Source organism: Penicillium taxi (assembly GCF_028828555.1).
Source record: "Penicillium taxi strain IBT 34144 chromosome Unknown utg000004l_segment0_segment0, whole genome shotgun sequence".
NCBI lineage: Eukaryota > Fungi > Ascomycota > Eurotiomycetes > Eurotiales > Aspergillaceae > Penicillium > Penicillium taxi.
In genome coordinates this window covers 4,067,761-4,086,562 of record NW_026643206.1, presented here as the reverse complement: position 1 = coordinate 4,086,562, position 18,802 = coordinate 4,067,761, and the positions used below count along the sequence as shown (strand labels likewise).

At 47.4% G+C, this 18,802-nt stretch overlaps 8 protein-coding genes across 8 annotated transcripts; 7 read left to right on the top strand and 1 right to left on the bottom strand.

Annotated features, from left to right (window-relative positions):
- Window positions 1-1,282: 1,282 nt before the first annotated feature.
- On the top strand, window positions 1,283-4,673 carry N7495_006394 (uncharacterized protein; the record flags this gene model as incomplete). Its single annotated transcript, XM_057209045.1, has 7 exons — window positions 1,283-1,285; window positions 1,384-1,449; window positions 1,508-1,651; window positions 1,718-1,820; window positions 1,896-1,912; window positions 1,969-3,542; window positions 3,602-4,673. 7 exons carry the CDS (start codon window positions 1,283-1,285, stop codon window positions 4,671-4,673), a joined length of 2,979 nt encoding a protein of 992 aa, XP_057062819.1.
- A 989-nt stretch (window positions 4,674-5,662) lies between these two features.
- Window positions 5,663-5,866, top strand: N7495_006393 (uncharacterized protein; the record flags this gene model as incomplete). The annotated part of the gene is made up of 1 exon (XM_057209044.1): window positions 5,663-5,866. The coding sequence occupies one exon, from the start codon at window positions 5,663-5,665 to the stop codon at window positions 5,864-5,866; it is 204 nt and encodes a 67-aa protein (XP_057062818.1).
- Window positions 5,867-6,509: 643 nt separating this feature from the next.
- On the top strand, window positions 6,510-7,802 carry N7495_006392 (coenzyme A transporter; the record flags this gene model as incomplete). The annotated part of the gene is made up of 2 exons (XM_057209043.1): window positions 6,510-6,764; window positions 6,834-7,802. 2 exons carry the CDS (start codon window positions 6,510-6,512, stop codon window positions 7,800-7,802), a joined length of 1,224 nt encoding a protein of 407 aa, XP_057062817.1.
- A 407-nt stretch (window positions 7,803-8,209) lies between these two features.
- Window positions 8,210-9,250, top strand: N7495_006391 (RNA-binding ATPase activator ESF2; the record flags this gene model as incomplete). The annotated part of the gene is made up of 1 exon (XM_057209042.1): window positions 8,210-9,250. One exon carries the CDS (start codon window positions 8,210-8,212, stop codon window positions 9,248-9,250), a length of 1,041 nt encoding a protein of 346 aa, XP_057062816.1.
- Window positions 9,251-9,502: 252 nt separating this feature from the next.
- Window positions 9,503-11,159, bottom strand: N7495_006390 (ribosome-binding protein NMD3; the record flags this gene model as incomplete). Its single annotated transcript, XM_057209041.1, has 2 exons — window positions 9,503-11,021; window positions 11,095-11,159. 2 exons carry the CDS (start codon window positions 11,157-11,159, stop codon window positions 9,503-9,505), a joined length of 1,584 nt encoding a protein of 527 aa, XP_057062815.1.
- Window positions 11,160-11,376: 217 nt separating this feature from the next.
- On the top strand, window positions 11,377-13,197 carry N7495_006389 (RsfS/YbeB/iojap family protein; the record flags this gene model as incomplete). Its single annotated transcript, XM_057209040.1, has 1 exon — window positions 11,377-13,197. One exon carries the CDS (start codon window positions 11,377-11,379, stop codon window positions 13,195-13,197), a length of 1,821 nt encoding a protein of 606 aa, XP_057062814.1.
- A 902-nt stretch (window positions 13,198-14,099) lies between these two features.
- On the top strand, window positions 14,100-15,622 carry pex12 (ubiquitin-protein ligase peroxin 12; the record flags this gene model as incomplete). The annotated part of the gene is made up of 2 exons (XM_057209039.1): window positions 14,100-14,157; window positions 14,226-15,622. The coding sequence occupies 2 exons, from the start codon at window positions 14,100-14,102 to the stop codon at window positions 15,620-15,622; spliced, it is 1,455 nt and encodes a 484-aa protein (XP_057062813.1).
- An 831-nt stretch (window positions 15,623-16,453) lies between these two features.
- N7495_006387 (monooxygenase) lies at window positions 16,454-18,658 on the top strand (the record flags this gene model as incomplete). The annotated part of the gene is made up of 5 exons (XM_057209038.1): window positions 16,454-16,849; window positions 16,904-17,154; window positions 17,208-17,356; window positions 17,439-17,773; window positions 17,834-18,658. The coding sequence occupies 5 exons, from the start codon at window positions 16,454-16,456 to the stop codon at window positions 18,656-18,658; spliced, it is 1,956 nt and encodes a 651-aa protein (XP_057062812.1).
- Window positions 18,659-18,802: the final 144 nt, after the last annotated feature.

The following is an 18,802-nucleotide window of genomic DNA, read 5'->3' as shown; positions in this document are numbered from 1 at the left end:
ATGTGGATAACCTCATGACAGGTGGGGTGGACACGACACGTAGTCCTGAACCACCCACCTAGTTCCAAGATTACATACAGTGGTTAGAAGCCGAATAGTGATACTAAGTAATACATAATGCTTGATATATGACACTTGAGGCGGTGTCCAGTTTAATATCGTGTATTCTATAGAAAGAGATTCGGTGAAACTGGAACTAAATTTCGAAATGTGAGAGATAATCGGCCGGAAATATTTTAAAGCCAACCAGGTGAGATGTAACCTGCCAGGAACAAAGAATGATGATCAGTCAAGTATAAGATGTGGTAGTTCTTTGAGAAAGACAAAATAATGCGGGCTTTGCATAGATAGCTCTGGCAGTATCAATCGAGTCCTAATTGTCCTTTTCTATAAATCCGAACTACTCATTTAAAGTATGAGCCAATCTATAAAACATAAGAATGGAATGATGAATACCAAAGGAACCTTTTGCTAATAATAGAAAGATGGTGGTGGAAAAGAGAGCTACTTTCGATGTATTCTTTTCCCCATTGTCTAAATTTAACCGTACTCGAGAGCTCTGGCAATTGATAATAGAAGAAAATAAGCAAATAACATCAGAACAAAGGGATTAATTAATTCCTATTAGAAAGCCCTATACGAGACGAGTAGAATGAGGGTAAATACGTGCAAAGTTGGGGGTGAGGGAGTGAAAGGGGGTGGACACTAGCGGGAGGAAGGACAAGCAGGGCAGAAGGGGAGCTGGAGGAGAAGAAGTGTTTTTTCTGCTGGGCTTTGACTCCCGCTGCTCCTCCTCTCCACCAATCATATCCCACCGCTGATTCGCGGTTGATCTACCGCTTCCTCCTCTTTTCTCTGCTACTGTTTCTGTCTTTCTCCCTCATTTCTTCCACAAAGAGAACGCGTCCACCACTTACCTTCAACTTGCTCTGGTATCTCTTCTAGGATTCATCTATAACTCCCACGGCATTTTAGACGCGTTTATCCGGTAAGTCCGCGGTCCCAAATTATATGCTACCTCTGCCAATCTCCGCTTTCTTGGGTTTTTGGCGTCTCACGGTCTTTGGCTTGACCCCCCCAAGATCCATGAAGCACTCCTATCTATGGACCATCTTACCCCTGCCTCCATTAATCAATCATCTACAATTAAAGTAGCCTTATTTACTTTCCTATCAACAGCTGCTAACTCAAAGTCGCGTGTCATTTTAGTCTGTGAATGCCCTAAGTCGTTCGTGATAGTCTGCGGTAGACTAATGCGCGCGCGCGCCATCGATCATACATAATGGTATGCGATTCTCAAGCTCAAGCAGACTAGCAGAACATGTCATCTGCGGTGGATTCGCAAGAACTCGACCAGAACTGAAGCTGACGTTGTCAAACTAGGTTCTATTCAAACGTAAACCCGTACAATATCTCCCTCGACCCGTCATTGAAGATGAAAGCTCCGAGGTACATACCATGAGTACCTAAATACGAAAGCGCTCCGTTGACAATTTGAAAACATTAGGTCTGGGTCATCCCAGAGACCAACGAGGTCTTCACGAGCTATGAACCATACCTCTCGCGAATGGACTTTTATAAGCAGCGTCGGTTTATATGTGAGATCACGGGTCATTCGGGCCTGAACTTTTTTGAGGCGCATCGAAGCGAGGTACGCAGTGGTGATATCAATAGAGGTGGATTTGCGCCAGACACTGATGCTAATGCATGACTTCAGATGGAGGAGTCGCGCGAAGTGAACAACAGCTTTCCAGAAGCTCTCAAGGAGCCCATTCTGCGTCGTATTCAGTTTTCCATTGTTTCGAGGGTTGATAGTCTGGGTATGTTACCTTTTGTGATTCACTTTACGTGATCGATTTTGAGCCGAGCAGAGCTGACCATTACTTTATATGCAGTTGATGAAGTATACGAAGTGAGAAGCACTAAAAGCTTACAAAGCGCGTGTGATGATTTTAACATTTATTATAGGAATTCAAATCCGACTTCTACCCGGGAGAACCTGTGCTCATTCTGCTAGAAGATACCACTAGACTTCATGGCACAATCAGGGACAAAGCCAACTTTGCCGAACAACTCTTTGCCGATGGAACGATCAAAACACCCGCGTATGCTAGGTACTTGGTGAAAATTTCGGACCGACCAAATGAGGAAGCTCTCTTGGACCAAGACCACATTACTCGCGATCGCAAATCATTCACAAAGCTGATGCTACGAGGGTTTATAAAGAATAACGTCACTCGAGAATCTTGGACGGGTGCACCCTGGCTGGTGAAGGCTTCAATTGCGGACGAATATAAGATATCCACCGAGGTCCCTAAGCACCTGCAATACGGGGCCAAGGTGGCAGAAAAGAAAGCAATGAAGAAGGCAGACCAGGATGGCTTCTTTGGCTTCTTCTCATCTCAACAGCTCCATGAATTGAAGCCCGCACTGAAGGGCCAGAAGTCCAAGCTGTCAGCACATGACCAGGCTAAATCACGAGAGGCACAGTATCAGGAATATCAGCGATCGCTGAATGGAAACCCCACCTTTTTGATGCCTTCCAATCCACTGCGTCCATCTAAGCCGCTTCTGGTCGGTGACAAGAAGAATTCAGCAGCTGTCGACAAGAACGAATCCGTTCCTCCATCGCCACCCCCTATTAAATACCCCATGGAGGATTTGGAGCTTGCGCTAATACACGAAAAAGGCCACCGCCCACTTCTAAAGTTTTTAAATGTTGAGGAGACTGAGGACGAAACAGGCGAGGATCTTCTGCCCGACGATGTAGAGCCTGAATCTGTGGGCCTTCTTCTTGAAACTTGGAACACTCTCAATGTGTACTGTGAAGTATTCCAGCTGGACTCATTTACGTTCGATGATTTTATCCAAGCAATGCGCTATTCGTCGGAAGAAATGAATTGTGAACTTTTTGTGGAAATCCATTGTGCAATCCTGAAGAAGCTTGTCCATTCCGAGAGTGAGGGAGGTGAGATCCAGGTCTCTCTTCCGGATCTACCCGTCGATGAATCAGATGACGACGACGAGGATGGGGAAGATGAAAAAGATGGAGATGAGGAGGAAAAGCCAGCGCGTGCTACGCGGATGACCACTCGAGGCAGTTTGGCCAAAAAAGAAGCAGAGACCTTGCAGACGTTGATTGACGAGGATGAAGATCCCGCTGCTGTGCGTATTCATCGTGCAGCAGATATGTTCACTGACTACGGATGGATTAATCGCCTTCGCAAACGCGACTTCCGCAATGGTGGATGGGAGCTGGTAATGATCGGTCTTTTGCATCAACTATCAGTTCGTCCCCGCATCGAGCAAACTTGCAACGACATCCTTAAACACCTTGCACCACTTGATGAGGAGCCTACTCAGAGCACTGCCGAGGATCAATACAGCACACTTGATATCAATAGGCGTGTTAAAGCCCTCCAAATCATTTGCATGCTAAGTCTGGAGACTAAGGCGATCCGAAATTACCTCGAGGAGTGCAGCAACCAGATGACAGAGTTCCGCAAGGAGAAAATCGAGCACCAGAAGGCACGGAAATCTGCGTAAGTTCAAATTCTTGCTAACACACGAAGTAATATATCGTTGCTAATTTATTGTTTAGTGTTGCTGAGCTTCGTCTGCTCCATCAGGAACGGAAGGTGCTTCAACCAGAACTTGAGAAATCCCCAACGCCCGTACCCGAACTAGACGGCATGGATGACTCCAGGATGACTGGTATAGAAGGCGATTCTGAGATTCCCATTGACACAGAGGATGAAGACACGTCTCGACCCCGTTCACTTCGTGGTGGGGCTGATCGTGCCCTTGAGCGGAAACGCAAACAGGAACTGGAGCGGGACCGCAAGGAACAATTGGCAAAACAGCCCAAGGGTACTAAGCAGTACCAACGAGTATTGAAGAAGGTTGAAGACCAGAAAGCTAAAATCGCAAAACTTCAGGAACAGATTGATATTTGTGACAATGACTTGCGGGAACATGACTGCCCACGGACGCGGTGCCTTGGATTGGATCGCTTCTGCAATCGATACTGGTGGTTTGAGCGTAATGCAATGCCGTATGACGGCATGCCGAATAGCTCTACGAACGAGGCCAAATACGCCAACGGCCGTCTCTGGGTGCAAGGCCCCGACGAGATGGAGATCGCAGGGTTCCTCAACTTGAACGAGGAACAGCGCAAGCAATATCACCGACATTTCCACACAACACCTGCTGAGCGCAAGAAGAACGAGGAAGGATCTACCCATGTCTCGACTCCCCGCGAATGGGGCTACTACGAGGACCCCGAGTCGGTCGAGCAGCTAATCGAGTGGTTGGACCCACGTGGCAACCGGGAATCCAAGTTACTGAAGGAGCTCAATCAGCAACGCGAGAAAATCACCGTATATATGGACAATCGCAAGGCATATCTAGCTGATAGAGCCGAGCGTGCCGAGTCAGAGGAGATGCCAACTAAGCGCGTGACTACTCGCACCAAGACCTACAAGGACCCGAACAACCATCACCTCCGCTGCCTCAACTGGACCAACACAACCGCACTGACCGAGATTGGTCATTTGCACGTTGACCCCGATCGACCAGCCAAACGGGCCAAACGAGGAGCTGCTGCTGAACCGCGAGAAACCAAGGCGACCCGCGGCAAGCCCTTAACCCGGCAAGGTTCCCGTCGAGGATAATTCTTCTACCAGGTTCACGCGACATGACATATTTGCTTTTGATGTATAGGATTGATTTGTACACATTCTGCGCATTTGGAAACGGGGGAGTCGAGGGGTGGTTTCCTTTATTTTATATCTTATTTTCTCATTGAAGAAGCATGGAGATAGATTGTAGCACATAGACGGCGCTAAAAATTCGACTTTTGACTTTGATTGCAGTATTCTACCTCGTGTAAGATTACCCTAGTGCTCAGGAGATGAAGATGATAATTAGGCATGACTATGACTTGTGTCAATTTTCGGCCATTAGTACTAACTTACCACTTCTGAATACTGTTTCATGACTTGCTTGGTCTTACGTATTGCCAATCTGTTGGATACTGGTTTGGGATATTCTGCCAGGCAGGAAAGAAGTGTCCAATTTTTGATATGAACCCACTGTAGCAGGCCAGCCCACCGTCAGTAAATTAGAATCAATCTCCAAGTAATGTATAAAAACATACAAATAAGCAAAGACAACTATAAAATCATCTTGAAAGGCCGTACCACAGTTATGAACCAATAAGATAGAAAGCTATTCCTTTAAGTTGATAATGCGACGACCAGTAGAAGATGGTGTGACAAAAAGCTCAAGGTGCGTGCGGGATTCAGCCCAGAAGCATTAAGCCCTCTCGCGATGATCGCTGAGGGATGTATTGTCGATGCTTAGACGATCGGTGCCCAGGCGGTTTGCTTCAACCATACCACTGAATAAGTCCGTTCGGGTGAAGTTGATATGGCGTTCATAGATCCCTCGGTCAGGAAAAAATTGATTAGACCAGAGTTTTTCCACTCTACCAACAGCATTCCGATGAAACATGTAACTCCTGACACACGTGGGTAGAAATTTACTAACAAAACTTGTGCACATTAGTACCGACGCCCTCTAACTAGAGTGTAGTATCATTTTGAAGCTTTTATACGTCTATTCAACGCCCAATTGTGATAGTGCCAAAGATAATTACTTCATGGGCACCAAGAGACCACGAAGCTCAAAATTAAACGAGCTGTCGACCAAGCAGCAGAATGTCAGCCGAGCTGTCGATGCCAAAGACGACGTGGACCACAATTACGAAATCTCGCTAGACGGTGTGTACACTGCAGAGAACGCACTCGATATTATCAAAGTTAGCGGGGGTTTCAACCAATCGCTTTATTCATTGCCACTTTGATAACGACGGTTGGTTTCTTTGATGTAGGGATGTTGAAGGGAATTATAAATCTATCAGGTTCTTTGAATCGCCAGCATAGGGGGATTTGTAACTGTGACACGCGGACTTGCTTGGATAGCCAGGTTGAGTTGTTTGGTCGTAGTCAATTCATCGCTGTGCCCCTCAGCAGATGATCAGCTGGACGAACCATGCAAGTACCGACTCACGAGTGAAGCTTCGTTGAAGATAATACATATTCTAAAGTGGAAAGAAAGACCAATTACAGGCAAGAAGAATGTAAGAAGTGACGTTGCCACTTTACTGCCAGAGGCGGTGACTTCTGATAGTTTGAGTTTCTTATGAAACTATCTCACTTCCCAGTTATTTTCGGCAAATTTCGCTTTGCGGTTGCGTCCCAATTGATCCTCGATACTGCTTCTTGAACTTTGAATGTTAACGACGCTTAATAAGTACTTGCAAGCTTTAAGACTGACTTGTTGTGAACCTCTGCGACACCTCTTCCCGATGATATTCCGGTAACCCGAGTACCGAAAACTGCTTTTCCCGCATTATCGCCGAGTGATCACGAGGGCAAGACCGCTCTTCCCCACACTCTGTGAGCCTCGGCTACATTTACACCACCTTACAACATCTCTACTCTTCCATGTCAACTGATAGTTCAGAACATGCACCTCTCTTGTCTCCAACCTCGCATCGCCACTCTTCTGACACCGCGGAGCTCGCTCCACAGCCCGATTCCATGAACAAGATTGCACACCAAAGGTCGCCGTCGGAGGCTATCGCAGATGCCACCAACAGGCAGACCTTGACTTTCGAAGACAAAAAGACCAACTCAAAAACACGGAGTCTAGACTATATCTTGCGGAGCGGTTTAGCGGGTGGATTGGCAGGCTGTGCTGTAGGTTTGCGCGGATTTAAAGATCCTAACAATTGCATAGCCCAATATATGCTGACCCATAAACTATAGGCTAAAAGTGTCGTAGCGCCTCTCGACCGTGTCAAGATTCTCTTTCAAGCGTCCAATCCACAGTACACCCAGTATACTGGTAGCTGGGCAGGTCTCGCTGCCGCAATCCGTGATATCAAGCATTATGAAGGCGCTCGAGGTCTTTATAAAGGCCACTCCGCCACTCTCCTCCGTATCTTTCCCTACGCTGCCATCAAGTTCCTCGCCTACGAGCAGATTCGCGCTGTCATAATCCCATCTCTGGACAAGGAGACCACGATCCGTCGCTTAGTCTCTGGCAGTCTGGCCGGAGTCACATCAGTATTCTTCACATACCCCCTTGAATTGATGCGCGTACGATTAGCATTTGAGACGAAGAAAACAAATCGATCGTCATTGTTGGACATATGTCGCCAGATCTACCATGAACGTGTTTCGCCTCCATCCACAAAGGCAACATCTCAAGCTACACCCGTCGCTGCAGCCGAAAAAGTGTCTTCGACCGTCAACTGGGTAGTCCCACGCTCAGGCCTGGCTAACTTCTACCGCGGCTTTGCCCCTACCATCCTCGGCATGTTACCCTACGCAGGCATGTCCTTCCTCACCCACGACACAGTAGGCGACTGGCTCCGTCACCCAGCGGTAGCGAAATACACAACCCTCCCGGAATCAGAAGCAAGACCCTCAAATACACCCTCACGACGACCTCAATTAACCGCAGCAGCGGAACTCTTCTCCGGCGCAGTATCTGGCATCGTATCCCAGAGCTTTTCATATCCCCTCGAAGTGATCCGACGACGAATGCAAGTCGGTGGCGCAGTCGGTGATGGTCGTCGTATTGGAATCATGGAGACAGGCCGCAAGATCTGGCTAGAACGGGGATTCCGTGGCTTCTGGATTGGATTGACTATTGGGTATATCAAGGTTATGCCAATGGCGGCGACTAGTTTCTTCGTTTATGAACGGTTGAAGTGGTCACTGGGCATTTAGACTCGCTCTTACGCCATATTTTACCTTGTTCTATACCATCCATTCTCCATCCTCCATTCCCTTGCTGCATCCTTTGCGTGGCCACCCTTTTGGTTCGGACTCGGCATCTTTTGATTTCCCTTGGCGTTGAGTGGATACTACTTTATTTTTTATTTTTATTTATTTCAGCGATAGAGAGGCTATAAATGGGTCTATGGATTGAAAATACCTGGCACAAAAAATTGGACATAAATATTATTTGCAAATTTATACGTTTCTCACATTCTGCTTTCTTCACTTCAGTGGCAGTAGTGCTTATCCGCTTTATCGTACGCACGGACCATCTGGGTTATTATCCGCAAAAAAAAGTTGAAGGCTTTCAACGCTTCTTTCCAAGCGCGCTTCGCCACGTTTATTACTCCTACATCATGACTTCTCGCAAGCATAACGAATTTCTGGATATAGAAGCCAGTGAAGATGAAGTGAACGACCGCGGCTACGACTCCGAAGAGAACGTGGCAAAGACCAAAGGCCGAGCCGTGAAGCGGCGGCGAACAGCAGACGGACAAGATCTTTTCGGGCTAAAGTCCGATGAGGAAGATTCAGCAGACGAAGCCGAGTCAGAGGAAGAGAAGTCGCGCACAGAGGTGAAGGGCAAAACACGCAAACAGACCAAAGGAAGACTCGAATTAGCCTCTGAAGACGAAGACGAATTCTCCGAAGAAGAAATTGGCCAAGACGGCGCACTTCTCGAGATAGACGACGACAAATCAGCCTCCAAGTCCAAGACAAAATCCAAACCGCTCACACTGAAAGCGCTCAAACCGCCCAAAAAACCCAAAAAGACCGGTATCATCTACCTGTCCTCGCTCCCGCCATACCTCAAGCCCTTTAGCCTGAAGTCGCTAATAGAAAAGCGAGGATTCGGCCCAATTACAAAAGTTTTTCTGTCACCGCTTGTACCCAGCAACTCCGGTGCACGGAAACGCAGCAACAAGCGCCAACTCTATACAGACGGCTGGATCGAGCTTCCCAAGAAAGTAGCTAAGATCTGTGCCGAAGCATTGAATGCCAATATTGTCGGCGGGCGGAAGGGCGGCTGGTACCACGATGATGTATGGAATATGAAGTACCTGCGCGGATTCAAGTGGGAGGATCTTATGGAGCAGGTGCAGCGGGAGAGGTCTGAGAGGGAGGCTCGGCAGCGGGTCGAGGATGCGCGGGCTAAAAAGGAAGAGAAGATCTTCCTTGCTGGTGTTGAGGCTGGTCGTGTGGCTGATGGTATGGCGAGGAAGAATGAGGAGAAGAGGAAGCGTAAGCTTGAGGCTGCGGGTGGTGATGAGGACGTTGTTGAGAGGAAAGCTCCTGCTGTGCGGAGACGCTTCGTGCAAAATAATGTTGTGGGAAGTGATAGGAGCCAGGGTAAGCTTGGTGATGATGCGAAGAGGGTTTTGGGTAAGATCTTTTGAGTTAAGCTCGAATGTTTCCTTCCATATGACATCTAGCTATGGGCCAAAATAGATTTTTCTACACGTCTTAATCGAGTATCTGTTCAAGATGATACATAAGGGTTGAAAATGAAGTAATATGTGTATTGATTGCATGTCATATATTGACAATCCATGTATCCATGTTAAAAACTTTTTTTTTGGAGATGAAAAAAAACATATCAGAACCAAAAACGCCAGCCATGATCGTCAAGGATATCATCCGGAGAAAGCTCAGTCATCAGCCATGGTCAACTCATCGAAATCGTCAAGTAGATCATCCACGTTAATCTCCGGCACACCATCATCACTCTCGCCATCAAGGTCCTCATCCATATCATGATCCTCCACGGGGGCAGAACGATTGTGGACCTTGTAGAGGTCCAGGGTTTGTCGTAGCTCTTGATCCTCTTCAACGTCACGCAAGAACATCTCAAAGTCGGCTTCCATGCGGCTCTGCTCTTGCTCTTGTTTGCGAGAAGTAGGCGCAGCACCACCGGCTTCAGCCTCGGCCTCGTACTCGCGAGCCATACGCTTAAGACGCCAGGCACGGTTCTTGGGCTTCTTCTTGCGGGGGTAGAACTTCTTGACGAGCATCACATCGGGGATGGTCGAGCTGTACTGGTTGTTCGCCTCAATGGCCTCGTAGTTGTCGTCATTGAACTGGGTACCGGCCAGATGGTATCCTAGTGCTGAATCTCCAACATGGAGAACACCACCGAGATGTGTCCGGACGAAGTATGTCTTGTTATTGTGTGCCATATCCGAGACCTTAGCGACGTAGGCTTCGGCCAGATGGTACCGGCCATTAGTCTCGCCGGTGAGTTCAATGTCCATGATAATATACTCCTTCAGCTCTGTCACATCGGCAAGATTCTTAAATGGCGAGCGGAAGTAGGTGCCAGTGGGAACGTCGGTGGTGCGAAGAGTTGAGGGGTCGATAAGGTTGACGGCAGTACCAACACGGTGGCAGAGGGTCAAGGGCGAAATGTTACCCAATTGGCGGGCCAGTTTGATTGGGAGAGCGACCATATCATCCTTACAGATGGGGATCAGCTCAACTGAGTAAGAGAACTTGTAGGACTTGGTAGAAGTGTGGATATCCATGGATATCAGTTCCTGCGACTTCTTCGTCTTGCAAGGAACATTTGACGTCAAAAAGTCCAACATCTTCTCTGCGTGATTGCGCTGAGCAAAGTAGAAGTCCAGGCCGTCCTTCACTTCCTTAATGTTCACGGTATCTTTGTGGATGTTGTTTTTCAACATCAACTGCTCAAGGAAAAGGAATGTTCGCTTGTGCGGCACTTTCTGTCGCACTTGCACTGAAGCTCTCCAGGTGTTGGGTGTGAAACTCTTCTGACAGTCAGGACATTGCTGTGATGCAACGACGTATTCAACCTCGAAAGTTTGCTGAATGATTGTGCCTTGGAACGCTTCCTGCTGGATCGTGATCTTCACCTTAACACGGCGAGAGTGGGGTTCAGTCCAGATGAAACTGGCGTCGATGATGCGGACCTTTGTCAAGCCACGCAAGCGGCGCAGACAGATAGCTAAGAGTTCCTTCGATTCGGGATTTGCAACAACCCAGCTCTGAGGTGGGAGCAACCATCGCTCGCAGTCTTTGCAGGTATGAAGAACGGCTTCTCGCTGAATGCCTTGAGAAACGTCGACGGTGAGTCTCACACAGTCCTGGCACAGTGCTCCAGCAGAGGTGGTTCCATCGATGGGAGCACCACAGTTGCAGCAAAGAATACTTCAAATATGTCAGTACTCTTCGGGTAGCAAAAAAAAAAAAAAAAAAAAAAAAAAGATGTTTCTTAACTCACGTCGCAGCGATAGGCTGATCCTGCATCCCCGTCATGGGGACACCGCCATCGAGATCCATAGACATATTGGATCAAAAGCAGTTAGTCAACAAAAAAATGCAAAGAAGTACAGATCGATGTCTCGATAGAAAAAGAAGAACCCGATTTACAATAACTTTTTGCCCCGCTTTGATTCTTTTTTTACACATGACTCAGCTGTTTGACTTGTTTGCACTCCCGATATCATTATCGCATATTCTTGATTGCAATCTGGACTTTGTTCTTAGCATTATTGCCGTCGACATGAGTAGGGCTTTAATAAGAGGGGCCGTGTGCCAATCCTGTCGAAATGACACTCTTCGGTCTATAATTGCCGTTACAGGCGTACCGATGCCCCGATATACCAACGCTCTTCGCCCTAGCTTCAACTCCAGAGCTTTCTCCGCGATAGGCCTGTCAAGGTCTGATCGGCCTCCTTTTTCAAACCCTGCGGATGTCCAGTCTTCGTCCGTGGAGGAAACGACATTGGAGTCAGAAAACAATGTGACTACTACTACCGCAGCACCCGTGCCGTGGTATCTCAGGGACGAACCAGAAACCACTGCCCAGTCCAAGCCTGTGCCCGGTGATCATATCCCAAAGCTTCCCGAGAATTCTCCAGAAATGCTTCCAATTCTTCTAGAGTATTCATACAAGGATCTGGGCCTTGATCAATTGAAGTTATTCGATCTACGTGAGCTCGATATTCCCGCCGCTCTGGGTGCCAACGTGATAATGATCATTGGAACTGCCCGCAGCGTTAAGCATTTGAACGTATCCGCAGATCGTCTATGCCGATGGCTACGCAGCCAGTACAAGCTATCCCCACACGCCGATGGACTGCTGGGTCGCAATGAGCTGAAGATTAAACTTCGCCGCAAGGCTAAGCGGGCGCGCGCTGCTAGTCATGCTGGTACTATGATTGACGAGAAGGACGACGGAATCACAACTGGATGGATTTGTGTAAATGCAGGCGTGGTGGATAAATCTTCTTCAACGACATCAGTCCGTGAGGCTGGGTTTGAAGGCTTTGGTCAACTCGAGACGGGTACAAGCGTTGTAGTCCAGATCTTCACCGAGGAAAAGAGAGAGGAGGTCGATATGGAGAAGTTGTGGCAGGGAACTCTTGACCGGGCTGAACGAAGTAGACTTGAAGAAAGCTATGCACCTGCTCCTTCGTCAAGATCAACAACCAGTCCTTTTCAAGGCAGCCAGCGAAGGGGTATCTACACAGCATGTCAGCCCATGCAGTCTAAAATTACTGCCGGCTTGAAATCTGTCTTTCCAAACACCATGCAGGCTCCTGGCGTTGAGTCCAGCACAGAATCCCTTCTTCAACTAATGGCTGCGCTTCCTCGTGAAAACTACACTGGCTACAGCAAAGAAATTATTTTCAGCTCCTTCAAGAAGCTCCTTGATCGAGGTACTGATATTTCAGATGACCTGGGCTTCGATATCGTTGCTTCTCTTCTTGCACCTCGTTCGGGACAATACCTACCCCAATCCGATATTGAGCTTGCCTTGCAAGTTCTCGAACGTCTTAGCTTTCGCGGTGTACCAATTCTCAATTTTAAAATGTTTAATCTGCTTTACCAAGTTGCCGACACACCGATGACACCACCGAAAACAACTGAAGAATCCACTAAAACTGCCCAGAAATGGACTCCGTCGCAACGTCAAATTTTGACTCGTCTATCCAAAATTGTGGCCGCAGCAGATGTTCCATTCAACGAAGTTGAGGCACGAAAGCTCATGTTTACACAGTTTCGGTGTGAAGACTATGATGGGTTCTGGCGTTTGTGGCGACAGTTGCCCTTGAAAGGTGCTAGCCGGACGTACGATGATTACGCCCAGCTTTTCCAGCTCCATGCTGAGCTGGGTGAGGAACGACGAGTGCGAGACTGCTTGTCCATTTGGGTGCCCATGATGGCTCGTGAGACGAATCCTATTGCATTGGAGGGCCCGCTTGTATCTTCTGTTGTGCGCTGTCTTCTTATTGCAGACCCGGCGATTCGAAATCGGGCAGAAGACGGCTCTCCAAGCTACTTCCTTGATATGTGGACTCGATGCCAACAAGCATTGTAGATCGAAGCCCGGAAACATTGTATATTATATCTAGTGTATACTGTCAATTAAAAGAAATGACTTTGATTCCTGTGTTTTCAATTTGTAGTAAATTTCTCAACCTTGGAACTCGACCTTAGAAAACTACTTAGGCATCTGCATGTAGTCCTGGAGCTTCCAAGTCCCCCTGGGCAGGAGTTTGCCCTTTTCTGTGAGATATTTCGGGGGAAAGAATAGGCTCAGTCAGCCTTTTAAGGATCCATGGATGTTAAGACATTCCAAGGTTTAAAGCCACAGTAGGTAAGGTATGATACCTAGGTATGATATGGTCTCCTCATTGATATGCGTAGACTGTAGAGTATGTGGACGTAGTGATGCAAAGAAAAAAGTTAATGCGCTACCTATATAACTGAAAAATACGCGTACAGTAACCTCTCTTCTCTGCCGGCAGCCAACAAGGGCTATCAAACAATGAAAAATGGTATGAGAGTGATAATATCGCAATTTTGGGTAAAAAAATTACTGGCCACTCGCGAGGGCAGGCAGGTGTGAGGCTATAAATCTAGAATCAACAAAATAGCAATCCGTCCATAGTAATCTCGGAAGGTTCCTCACTGATACTATGCACAAGGACGAAAACAGAAAAGAGAAGAAAAGAAAGAAGAGGGAAGAACTATCTACTTAAAATTAAATGGGACATAGCGTAGAGACTAGAACCGCAATGAGCGGTGACCTCGTCGACGACATCATACAAGCGACATATGGTCATTTATGCTGACCTAGGGCATGGCAGAATAAACTATAACAGGGCGGTGAATGTTTATAGATGCGGTTGATAAGCCTCGGCTGTCGATCACTTCGCTCATCACCTTTCTATAATATTCCTGAGCACTATCATTCGAGGATGATTGGTACTCAGAAGAATGGAGTATCTTCCTAGTCTTCAACAGGAGTTTGATGAGTCGAAGCCTTCGCTCTTCGGTAAGCCATAATACTACCACAGCTCTCATGTCAAAAGCAGAGTCACTGACCACTTTACTACAACACAGAACTCCTTGCTGAACAGCAGCTCTCTGGTCTACTTCCTCCATCTATCCGATATCTTCTTGCGGTTGCGACACACCGTCACCCTCGATACCTTCTCCGAATTCTCAACTCTTACGACGAAATCTATGCGCTCCTCTCGCTCGTCGTCGAACGCTACTATCTGCGCACATTCGGCGGCTCTTTCACTGAAAACTTCTACTCCCTCAAACGCGAGCGTGTTCTTCGCACGAAAGATGGCGAGATTCCACGTGCTCAGATTGGTGCTAGTGTTCCCGTGCGCGACGCCCTCAAACTGCGCTCAACAGACGTGTGGAAGAACCTTCTCGTCATGGTTAGCATCCCGTACCTGAAGCGTAAGTTAGACGAAGGATATGACATCCACGCGGCACCACAGGCATCCTTGGTCATGGGCGGCGGGCCGCGATATAACCCCAGTGACGACCTCCCGCACAATCCATCCATACGCCAACGAATATTCCACTACTATAAGTGGTTCCTACGCAATATATACCCATCCGTGAACGCGGCGTTCTATTTTTCAGTTTTAGCATTCAATCTCGCCTACCTTTTCGATAATACCAAATACTCTTCTCCTTTCCTTTGGCTCATCAAGACGCGCATTCGCCGCCTTGGCGCCGCTGACCATCGCGCCATTGCGGCTGTCCTGAATTCTAAACCCACTATTGGTGGTAGACCGTCTCAGCGACCAGGCTCGGGACTTTTAGGTCTACTCAGTCCTCAAAACCTTAATCGCCAGCTTCTAACACCACTTCGCTACTTCCTCCCCGCATCTATCTTTGCTTTGAAATTTTTAGAGTGGTGGCATGCAAGTGACTTCTCGCGCCAATTGACCCGTAAATCAACCGAAGTTCTCGATCTGCCTGCCCCCGTTGTTTCCGGCCTGACAAATCCAGCTGAAAGGCGCAAGTCAAGCCAAGACGAGAAGGAGACGAAAACAACAACGGACCTCAAATCTGCACTTAAACCCTCTCGCCGCAACCAACCTCCCATATCCGCTATCTCATATCTTCCTATTTTTACTGTCCCCTTGCCACCAGCAGATACATCAAGCGCAAATATGTGTCCTGTTTGTTTGAATACACTTGTCAATCCGACAGCGTGCCAGACAGGATACGTATTCTGCTATGTATGTATCTTCCACTGGCTCAATGGCGAACATCAGCGGCAGCTAGATTTTATGGATGGAGATGCTGCCGGTGCACCTTGGGAAGAGGAGATCGCTGGTGATGACGAAGAAATGGAGCGAACAGATAGTAATGCAGAAGACAAAAAGTCACACAAACGTGGCGGTAAATGGGAAAGTGGAAAGGGCAGATGTCCTGTCACTGGACGGAGAGTCCTCGGTGGAACGGAAGGCTTACGGCGTGTCCTGGTCTGATGTGTATATCAATACATTTTATTTCTCCCTACTATACATAGTACTAGTCAATCCTAACTCAATCCTTTAACCTTCGGAGATTGAGCTAATATGGGGTTGAGCGTATAGATTAATTATATGCCGCTCCGCTGACTCTCCGGGGGCCGCAGCCGTGGAGGCCGTCTATTTATCCTAGATGCCAATGAATGCTAATACATGCCAATGCATGCTAACGATAGCCTCTAGCGTCGCGGTAAACCCTCCCATAGTATCTCCATGTTCATTACTATTCAATGGCTCGCTCAAGGATCTGTAAGCGCGTACCATGACTACTAGATGACAGTATACGGGTAGGACGAAGTCTATAAGGTATGGTTATAGGAGCCGAAACTGATATGGTGGGTGACGTTTAATATCAGGTGATGATGACTGCTTTGTCAGAATCAAATATTTTGATAGTATATGTCATATGTCTAGGAATTAATTATTTATGTTTTGCTTCGCTCAACAATAAATTCAAGCACGCTCAAGCACGCTTAACACATGCGATCTATGACCTGATTCATCGCTTGTGGGGCGGTTGGGAGCGTGAATAGTTCTGATATGGCCTCGGGGCCTACAAGATTGTGTTACCAGTACTTTTGACAAGGATATTCATTGCTAAAAGCGGGGGATCCAAGTAAGTATTCGTAAGCAACTGTCCAGGGAAGTTACTAAAGGCAGCCTGGTGCCCGAGATGATATTCTTGATACTCCCTAATCATAAATTAACCTGATTACTCCGAGCAACGATGGCTTCTAGTAAGCCCTCAAACAACAAGTCCTTCAATTCATATATCAATGAAGCTAATCAATGACCTCAGATAACGATGAGTCTCTCTCAAACGGCGAGTATCCGCCGCGCGCGGACTTGCGAAAGATGCTAGATGAGCATCCATTGCCTGTTCTCACCCCGGGATTAATAGACCCGGTCACGATGACTGCTAATGAAGCGAACAGACAGGCAAAGGCCGTCTTAGACCAATTCAACAAGGCACTTCTCGCCGATGATGCGAAAGATCTTGAGAACTGCTTCTATGCTGACCAGGCGTATTGGAAAGACCAATTGGCATTGACTTACCACTTGCGTACATTCACAACACCCGGTGTAATTGCTGCCAGTCTTTTGGAAACAAAAGCCCTGAGAGGGCTTGCAGATGGTATGGAGATCGATAAATCAGCTATGTTCCTTCCAGTAACACCCGTTCTGGTAAGTCGGTTGCTTGGATTGGTTGAGGGTTATGCTGAACATCGTTTCTCCTAGCAATACATTCACTGCCCTTTTACTTTCCACACTAGCTCACCGGGTGCTACCTGCAGGGGCAAGATACTGCTTCTTCCTGTTGTTGAAGCTGGTAGTCAAACGATCGATTGGAAGATTTGGATATTGAGTACCAGACTCGAAAGCCTTGATCTGCAACATGAGGATCTGGAACTATTAAAGTCGCCGAAAGAAGAATTTGGAAAACTTGAGAGCTATACGATTGATGTTTGCATTATTGGAGGTGGAAATGCGTAAGTCGAGGAGAATTGTAGATGATGAATAACTTGATGAACTTAGTTTTTAGTGCGGTTGCTCTATCTGCCCGTCTCAAGGCCCTCAACGTCACAAGTGTGATGCTCGAGCAAAATCCCCATCCAGGCGATAACTGGGCTCTTCGCTATGACTGCATGCAGTTTCATATTCCGACATCATACTGTGAACTGCCCTACCTGTGTACGTCATTTTTTAGTGAAATTATCTTCAGGACCTTGAAAGGTCATTTTGCAGATATTGGACTGAAGCTAATTATCATCAGCTTATGACAAGGGGCTCCAAACGCCACATTTCTTGACTCGCGATGAGCTGGCCTCACAGATACGGCGATACATAGAAGCGTTTCATCTCAACACTATCAACTCGGCACAGATTAAGTCAACCCATTACAACAAGATAGCCGAGAAATGGGAGATTATTTACAGAACTCCTGCTGGACAGCATAAGGTTACCGCAAGACAGCTTGTCATGGCGACAGGTATAGGATCGCAGAAGCCCAATATGCCACATATTGCAGATCGTGATGTGTATAACGGTATTAGCATCCATTCGGCTAGATACAAGAGTGCCAAGCTACTGAAGGAGCAGGGTGCCAAGGTGAGTGAAGGAACCGATATTAACGAAGGACTACAGAGCTGTGAACTGACTGTATTTTAGTCCGTCATTGTTGTTGGCTCTGCTAATACAGCTTTCGATGTACTCGAAGACTGCAATGCTGCAGGTCTTCAGTCAACAATGGTCGTCCGATCTCCAACATACATCCTTCCCGTGGACTATGTCTGTGACAAACTCGCTCTAGGTGCCTACGATGCTGGCGTCGAGGAAGCCGATGATATCTTCATGTCATTACCGGCCTACGTTGATGGCCAGCTAGTCCGAGGTCTGCTCGCGATGTTCGCATCCAAAGAACCCGAGAGATATGCTGCCCTTGAAGCAGCAGGGTTCCCCGTCATCGATAGCCGTGATCCAAGTTCAGTTCTAAACCATTACATACTAGAGAGAGCTGGCGGTCACTATATTGATGTAGGTGGCACTAAGGTACTGGAAACTGGTCAAGCCGGAGTAAAGGCTAATGTTGAGCCGGTTGCGTTCACCACCGGCGGCCTTCGATTTTCAGATGGCAGCACTGTTGATGCGGATGCTGTGGTCTGGTGCACCGGCTTTGTAGTGAATGTTGGTGAGACTGCGGCTGAGATTTTCGGAGGATCATCTGATACAAGCGTCAATGCTGATGAGAGTGAACATCTCCTGGGTCCTCTTGAGATAGCTTCCCGTCTTGATAGTACGTGGGGTGTGGATGTCGAGGGAGAAATCCGTGGAGTGTGGAAGCGCCATCTCCGACTTGACAACTTCTGGACGACGGGCGGCCAAACCCAGCAACATCGGTGGCACTCGCGTACACTTGCACTCCAACTTAAGGCTGCCTTGGAGGGTGTTTTGCCGCCAGCTTACCGGAGGACACCCATTCTGTCCAGGGACTAATTTTCTTTCGATTAGATAACCAATTAGATTCTAGGACAGAATCAACAGATGAACTACTTGAATTTTGGTGGAACTGTTCTTGATAGCCGTTTGAATTTGCGAAATTGATCCTCCGATGCAGATTATAATACAAAAATACAAAAA